The sequence below is a fragment of the Cyprinus carpio genome, chromosome A10, assembly GCF_018340385.1.
Source record: "Cyprinus carpio isolate SPL01 chromosome A10, ASM1834038v1, whole genome shotgun sequence".
Lineage (NCBI taxonomy): Eukaryota > Metazoa > Chordata > Actinopteri > Cypriniformes > Cyprinidae > Cyprinus > Cyprinus carpio.
The window spans coordinates 13,804,934-13,813,882 of NC_056581.1; the positions used below are offsets into that span (position 1 = coordinate 13,804,934).

Below are 8,949 nucleotides of genomic sequence, written 5' to 3' on the forward strand. Positions count from 1 at the left end.
ACATCACTAGGTGGCAGCAGAGACAATTTCATACAAAACACCAACAAATTACAAAATATGTTCAATTAAAGATTTAAATCTATAAAGTATTATTTTACAGTCAACAACACTCAGGATAATGTACGCTTTTTGTATTGTGCATAATAATTTTTACCATTGTCATTCTTATGAGTCATTTTATTACAATATATACCCATAGGATTAAATGACAGAATTTGTCTCCTGCTTATGTATTACCTTGTCCAGTTAAATCATAATTTGTCTTCGTATGCATTTGTCCCTCAAATGTTCTGTTGTTCTGTCATAGGTTATTTTATTTAAATGTTTATTTTATTATTGTAATAATCTTTTTTTCCTTGTTGTCATTGGTCTGTGAAAAAGTAAAAACACTAAAATATATAAAATAAAATAAAAATATTTAAATCTATAAAAGGAAGAAACTGTCTTTGATATACCAATGAAAATTAATCACAGTATTTTATATTAATAAAAATTATAATATTATTAATAAAGAGTTACAGCTTTAATTTGCTTTTGTCTACTAGTAATAATAAATAACTACATATTAATTATAATGATATACTTTAAATTATAATAAATCTTTATATTGTTATGGTAATGCATAAAATGCATTTCTTTATAATAATATATAAAAATAATTACAGTTATTATTTTAAATTGTATAATATTAGCCACATAGCTGTAATATGCACATAATATTAATAGTAATAATGAATCCACCTACCTTCTCTAAATTGTAGATGACACTCAGCTGGGCTGGCTTCTTCAAGGCTTTAAATTTAAACACAGTTTCTGCAAGGAGAAAAGACTTCATCTTTAACTCTGACACATTAAAAGAAAAAATGGATACTTTTTCTGTTGCCTCTTAATATTTTCTCCAGAATTCCCCACATCAACGTATTTAAGCTCAGAGCATTGAAACCTTCCAATCAAACCTTGCAAGAGGCGTTTAAATTTACAGCAGTCCACGTTGATGTACTGGATGAGCTCGATGTCGTGCACGTCCACGTTATCCTCGGAGCAGATGGTCAGCTCCTGTAACCTGCAGGGAAGCAGACAGACAGAACATCAGAGAGATCAAATCCATTCCTTCCTTCATCTAATCACAAGGGGTTTCTGTACCTGGTGGAGATGCGGCTGAAGACAGCGTTGAAGTTACTGCAGCTCAGAGAGAACAGAACCCCACAGGCTGAGCTCCTCAACTCGGCCGCGTGCTGATTTCCCTCACGGTACGTGTGGATGAAATGACAGATCTCGGGCAATAACTGCTTTACGAGCATTGTCTCATCCAGACGCATGCTGTCCTTTGGTTGCTGGAGAGAGAAAGAAAGTTTATGTGACTTCTTTATAGGAATGATCAACATCTAGATGTGCCTGTCGGAGCTGAGAGTGGTCTCGGAGCAATGAATGGTCTGCGGCCGTCTCTCACCCCTGCCAGGCACTTCTCCAGTGTGTCCATGATGATGAGCTGGGACAGGTAAAGGTTCTTCTCTGCAGTATCACCAAATATCCGCTGTAAGAGACAGAGAGAGCAAACTAAGAGAAAGAGACCAGCACATGTGCCACAAAGAACCGTCTTCAACAGTCTAGAACAAACGCTCACAGTAGCTCTTGCCAAAAAAATGTTCAGAAATAACATAACAAATTTACTCCAAAATCATGACATTTATAAAAAAAATAAATAAAAAAAAAACATCAAAGCTGCTAAAGACAGTCCAAGAGCTGTTGTTGTTTTATTAAAGACATTAATACATTTATTTAGCAACAATGCATTAAATTGATCAAAAGTGACGGTAAAGACTTTTATGTTACATTTAGCTATGTTTATGTTTCTTTCAAATAAACGCTGTTCTTTTGAAGTTTTTATTCATCAAAAAATCCTGGAAATAAATATATCATGGTTTCCACAAAAATATAAAGCAGCACAACTGCTTTCAGCATTGATAATAAAAAGAAATGTTTCAAGATCATCAATTCGGGATACTGGAATGATTTCTGAAGGATCATGTGACACTAAAGACTGGAGTAATGATGCTGAAAATTCAGCTTTGCCATCACAGAAATAAATCACATTTTTAAAATGTATTCAGAGATAGAAAACAGTTATCTTAAATATAAATAATATTTTACAATATTACAGTTTTTACTGTATTTTTGATCAAACAAACGCATCCTTAGTGAGCGTAAGAGACCTTTTTCAATCTCCCTGACTTTGAACACTTTTGAATGGAAGTGTACATATTATAAAATACACAATAACTCCATTTGTATGTGCTTGTGCACCAACTCTTGGATAAACACTCACCATGTTATTGACGTTCTTCAATATGTTGGTGAGTCCACTGGTGACCAGGGAGAATTTGTACCTGGAGATGTTGATCAGACATTCCTTATTGTGTTCCGTGCTGATTTTAGTGTGTGTGTTCTGCATGCTGACTTTCACAGGAAGCTAAAAACACACAAACATGCACAGTTAGACTGTATTCAGGTACAGACACACACATTCAGAACTGTGCTCAGAAGTTGTTCCAACCCACTTACAGAACAAACACGAGATATTAGTGAATAAATGTCATTCTGTTTCTAACATAAATCTATTGTGTGACTTCAGAAGACAAGGAATATAGCGCACAAGTAGCATGAACCACTTTTACAGTGTTTTTATGGTACTTTCTTTTTCCATTTTGGAGCTTGACAGTCCCAGCTCCCTTTTATTTCTATTATATGTAAGAGTAGCTAAAACCAATCGGCGGCACGGAATCCCATTTGTGGGATTATCCAGAGCTTAGGCCAGGTTTAGCTTCACAAAACACCCCTAATCTCCACTGAACTTCAATCAAACTGCAATGATCCCGACACGGACCACAAGCCACCCTTTAACAAGTCATGTCCCAACTGTTGGATGGACGGCCTCTGAGACCTTCAAGAACACTGGTCAGTGTGTATACACCTCTGAATCTGGTATTTACCACCAAAAGAAACTCTAAATACTCAATGTGGAAACACTGGTTTATGTTTCAAAATCATCTGTTGTTGCAGTACCTTCAGCAACCTTTGAGGGGCAGTAACAGCAGCTTGTACCTTCAGGAAGATAAGGCCTAAACTGAACTATTTTTCTTGTTTTGCCAGTTTAATCAGCTCATAAATATCATATTTCTCCAGGTAGTCACAGAATTTTGCGTGCAAATGGAAAGTTTCTCCAAAGTGAAAATGGAAACAAATAAATACCACTTTTTGAAGAATATCCTGTTAGAAACTCACCACAGAAAACCAAGCAAGTCAGATGAGATTGGAACAATATGAGGATGAGTAATTAATAACAATTTCTGTGTCTGTGACGACGATCTGTTACGTCTGTCAATGTTTCTTTGGTGTCTGGTCAAATTTTAGTCAAATACTTCAGGGAATTTAACACGGGCACGTTTCTGCAATTGAAAAAAAACACCCACTTTGGCCAAACAACGCAAATAAGATGAAAAGAAAACATGCTAGCTTAACCATTCACAGGCTTTTGTCCGTCTGGTAAGCAATGGGTTATATTAAACTATTTCTTAAGTACAACTGCAGGTTTAAACCAGTAGGATCCTCACTAAAGAGGGAGAGTCATCATTGCATAAGATACTACTCAGCCATACATCATTCTGATCATCACACAACATACCTCACTGAAAGCATCTGAAGTAATCTAATAACCCAGCACAGCTCCAAAGAGATATTAACCCTCAAAGACAGAGACAGCCGCCCGTGGCTAAAAACAACTATTGATCTTAAATGTTTACTTTTGATCTTAAATGTAACTTTTAAACCGCTAATCTAAATTAAAAAGTCTCATAAAGAGGAGATTCTCTGCTTTTCGGAGCTATCGCATTTGTCTCATTTGGACATTCAGAGGCTCCATAGTGAACGTGCTGATTACATCATCACATTGTGATCAGCATTGATTCGTTAAAAGAAACCTATGCATTTTTAATCCTCAGAGCCAAACTGGAACAATTGTTGATTTTCACGTCACTAGTCGATGTTCCGGTAGAATAGATTCCGACACAGAGAACAACCCATTCAGATGTTATATTGTGTAAATAATTCTTACATAGTTTGTAAAGATAATTTGAACTATTTGTTTATTTGCACTCTGTATAATTCTCTCATTTTGTGTGCAGTTTGTATTTTTGTTGTACAAGACAATTTGCACAATTGTTTTCACTACTTGCTACAATGTTCATGTTTGTTGTTCATATTCAGATCGAAAATATATTGCTCTGAAAAAAATAAATCACTTTTGCATCTGTGTTTTGTTATTATTTAACACCGTTTTAATTTACTTTACACCCTAAACGTTTTTGGACACATCTGTATTGTCAGTAAATGAAATAGACCTGTTTTTCACTGAAATGCGCTGATAATAATATTGTAATAAATGGCTGTAACTTGCTTGGGGAATGTTTTATGTAGAAAAAATTTTACTTGGAAGTGTAAAACACCCAAATACAACTTTCTGTTTGAGTACACAGAAAAAAAGAAAAAAAAACACCCAACTTTCACTTGCATTTTTCTTAAAATCCTGGCAAATTTATTCATTCTTAGAGAAACTAAAAATAAAAAAGAAATTGGACTTTAAATTAGCTAGACTGAAGCTTCAAGTTGTCCTGTTTGTAGTGAGTTATGGCACTGGATGCTGACTGCTAGAATAGCTCTGAAAAAACAAAGAAAAGTACAGGCACTTCAGGTGCCCCAAAAATGTTCTAGGTCTTTAAGGGTTAAACAGATGACATCGCTCTTAAATAAAAAAGTGAAGCTGTGTGGATCAATCAAGGGTCAGCTGTGAGGTTGGTTTACTTGTGCTATACAAAATATGAAGTGAAAGTATAAACATTAACCCTCAACTCACATGATAAAGCAGGACACGTTTCTGGAGCAACATTTGGTCAAGCAATCATTGCCATACTGTAACTTTAACCCTTGATAGCCTCTGTATCTTTACAATATTTGGAGCTTATTCACATGTTTATGTGACATTTATGATTTAGTATGCAAGTGCATACTAAACCCCTTTTTAATTGCCCTTAAGTAATGGGGCAGCTGTGGCCTAATGGTTAGAGATTTGGACTTGTAACCAGAAGGTCGCAGGTTCAAATCTCGGTGCTGGCAGGAGTTGTAGGTGGGAGGAAGTGAATGAACAGCGCTCTCTTCCACCCTCAATACCCATGGCTGAAGTGCCCTTGAGCAAGGCACTGAACCCCCAATTGCTCCCCGGGCGCTGGATATATAGCTGCCCAATGCTCTGGGTGTGTGTTCACGGTGTGTTCACTTCTCACTGCTGTGTGTGTGCACTTGGATGGGTTAAATGCAGAGCACCAATTTCGAGTATGGGTTACCATACTTGACAAATGTCAAGACTTTCACTTTTTTCACTTTCACTTAAGTAAGAATATGTATTGAGGTACAACATTTTTATCATCATTTGTGGACTCTGTTGTACACAAAATGTCTTCTTGTACTGTATGTATATCTGAATTGTATATTACTATTGCATATACCAGGAGGATCCTGCACTTTATGGATTTATTCATTTTAGTGAAAGGGAAATTTAAGTGACATGTGGCTATGTATGGTGACCCACACTCGGAATTTGTGCTCTGCATTTAACCCATCCAAGTGCACACACACAGTAGTGAACAAACACACACACACCATGAACACACACCCGGAGCAGTGGGCAGCCAATGCTGCGGCGCCCGAGGAACAGTTGGGGGTTCGGTGCCTTGATCAAGGGTCTCACCTCAGTCGTGGTATTGAGGGAGGAAGAGAGCCCTGGTCATTCACTCCCCCGCAATGACAATCTCTGCCGGAACTGAGACTCAAACCCACAACCTTTCTCTCTAACCATTAAGCCACAACTGCTCTGACAATGAGGAATTTAATGGGGAATTTGCACATATGTGACAGTTAAACAGTTAAAAAAATGTAAAGATGTATTACTTTGGCTTGGTGGTCATAGTGGTCTGGCAGATGGGACACCCCCATAGGGGTGACCCTAACCCTATCCCTAAAGTCCAAGGGCAGTGATTTGTCAATAACAATGTTGTTCCAATCACTGCCCTCTAATTTTTCTTTAATAATAATTGGCTGACGGGCATGTTAGTCCAGGTCCTAGCCCTACAATCAGTAGTCAATTGATTGCTTAAGAGGACTGATTTTGGAGATGAACCCTTGCACTGTGATTTTTGGTTAGTATGATTTGTTTAAGTTTAGAGTTGATAAGAACATAGTTCCAGGATAACTAGAGGATGCTGAGCAACACGTACTACTAAACTAGTCGCGTCACATGCATTTAACGTTGTTACCGTATATAAACACAACAGAATCAGAATGAGAACGCACGGTAGATGCGCAGCTGCTGCACAGATGCTCTGCGACTTGCGCGCGACAGATGCGCATCCGTGCAGACGAGGCGTTCAGAGATGTTCAGAAGAGCTCTGACCTGCTCGTCGAATCGGGCGATGACGGCCTGGACCCACTCCACGGGCTTCTGCGCCGCCATGGCCGCTCACGCCTGCACCACCGCCGCTGATGAGGATGAAGAAGATGATGATGATGAAGTGGAGGAGGAGAGGACGCCTTTTCCGCGGTCTGCGACCCCTGCGCTCCTCGATCCGCGCCGCGCTGCGCTGAGGTCCGAACGAGGGGCGGCTCGGTATTCGGTCTGGTCGGTGTCAGAAACAGCAGCATGCCGCCATGACAGTGCCGGAAGTTTGAATCCTCCGATCCAGCGAAGCAGCAGCAGCAGCACAGCAGCGGTGCAGATGAGAGATAAAAACGCGAGTGCGCATGCGCCAGCAGAGAGCGAGCGAGAGAGAGAGAGAGATTATAACGCCTTTATTTAATACAAAATTCTGAGAAAACTAACATTCCATACAAAACACCTCATTAGATTATACAATAATCTCAGCGAAAGACAATAACTTACATAATTTTTCAATCTGAACGAAAACATCTACACTCCGAATGTCTTCAAACTAGTCCAACTCCTTCAAAGATAGATTTTTTTTAAAAGCAGAGTGAGAGAGATTGTAGGCTATTTGTTTTTTATTGATATGTTTAGTTATTTTTTTTATTTGAATTATATAGATAGATAGATAGATAGATAGATAGATAGATAGATAGATAGATATGGCATATTAATATATATATATAAACCAGATTCTATATTCTTTGGATAAAACTATATTTTTATAATGCTCTGCCAATATTGTAATCAGTAGTCAAGCTTCTTGGACGTTAAATAATACTATAAAATTAATTAAAACTGATACTAAAATTCAGAGAGAGAGATTTATTATATTTTTTATATTCACACACACACACACACACACACACATATATATATATATATATATATATATATGCTTACTTATTTTATTTGAATTATATTTTGTATAGAAACAAAATTTATATCCCTAATATAAAACTTAATTCTATTAATATCATACAATATTATTATTTAATGCTTTGCTGATATTGTAATTAATAGTCATGTCTATAAAATTTATTGGACATAGAATTATTTGAGAAAAAAACTATGCTATAAAAACTGAAACTGAAAGTAATATTAATATCTATACACAATGAAACTAATATTCATGTACTTATACTTTATTATAATAATGATTATTTAACTACATACTGTGGTCATATTAGCTCTAAATATAAAAATTCCTTATGTGGAACATTCTGAAGAATGTTATTATACCACAATATTTAAAAAAAAAAAAAAAAAAAAAACTAATAATGTAAGTGTAACACATAAGGTTTGTGAATATATCATTATGTGTAATCGGTTGTTTAATGTTAATAAGTAATGTTTTAATAGCCTATGTCCAAGCAGGCTGTCTCTCTTGCATTTAGCCATTTTACAGTCACATGCTGTAAAGGAAATTAGATTTATGAATTTTGGGAAAGGCAGAGAGAGAGAGGGAGCAGAAGAAAGAGCAGCTTGTTGCAGGCAGTGTGAGGTGCTGTGTGAGTAAAACTCAAAAGAGATGCCGGAAACAGCATGGTCAACACAGAACAGTGAACGCTCTCAGACACAGAGAAATTAGAAGCTGCCCCGAGACACAAAGAAAACCTTTGTGAGGAGCCCTGGAGCTCAAACCTCTGCAGTGGAAACAGTGAATGGACAGTTTCTCAAGAGTCTGCAGACCTAGTGATGGTATTCACAAGAATATAGACTGCTGGCAGCGTGATGCTGTGTTCACAGTGTTTTGGCAGTTCGTTTACTCTCTAGCAGTTGAATGCCCTGATATAAGCATGCAAACTTCACTGTTCTTTAATGATGGGCCACATTATCACTCAAGAGCTATATATAGTTCCCTGAAATTTTTAATGCATGGTTAGTTACAGCTTTGAAAGAGCAAAATGGTTTTTAAAGTGTCTAAGCTATGTTAAAAAAAAAAAAAAAGGTATTCAGGGGTCTCAGTGTGCTGGTGAAGTTTGTATTGATAGACCGGACACCTTTTCCAGTTATGGGTTTGACTTCCTGCAGCGAGACAGTGTAACACTGACCTCTGCGGGTCATTACAGGTATAACGACTGAGACAAACTGAATGAAGTCATTATTCTGAACTCGCTTTTGTTGTTGTTGTTTTTTTCACAATTGTGCTCCATGAGAGGGACATTAGTTGTAATTACGTTCATGTACTTGGAAGTCTGAGGCAATTGTTGTATATTTGTCCAACATTGCGTGCAAAAATGTTCAGATTAGTGATTGACCAATACGTTTTTCAATGATTATTTAGTTACACCCCTCATTCCAGAACATTCATTTCATGTAAGATGTTGAAAGACACACTTGTGTACTTCAGGTTTAAGCACGTTCTGTGGAATATGAGAACCGATTCAGACTGTAATATCATCATAAACATGTTTCAT

General features: G+C 37.1%; 1 protein-coding gene across 1 annotated transcript in view; it reads right to left on the minus strand.

Annotated features, from left to right (window-relative positions):
- Window positions 1-6,845, minus strand: part of LOC109104427 (neurofibromin-like) — a 48,193-nt gene extending 41,348 nt beyond the window's left edge. Inside the window, 6 exon segments of the mRNA XM_042765300.1 lie at window positions 746-813; window positions 957-1,063; window positions 1,144-1,334; window positions 1,451-1,534; window positions 2,327-2,470; window positions 6,503-6,845. Of these exon segments, the coding sequence (XP_042621234.1) occupies window positions 746-813; window positions 957-1,063; window positions 1,144-1,334; window positions 1,451-1,534; window positions 2,327-2,470; window positions 6,503-6,562 (654 nt within the window). The 5' untranslated portion in view covers window positions 6,563-6,845.
- Window positions 6,846-8,949: the final 2,104 nt, after the last annotated feature.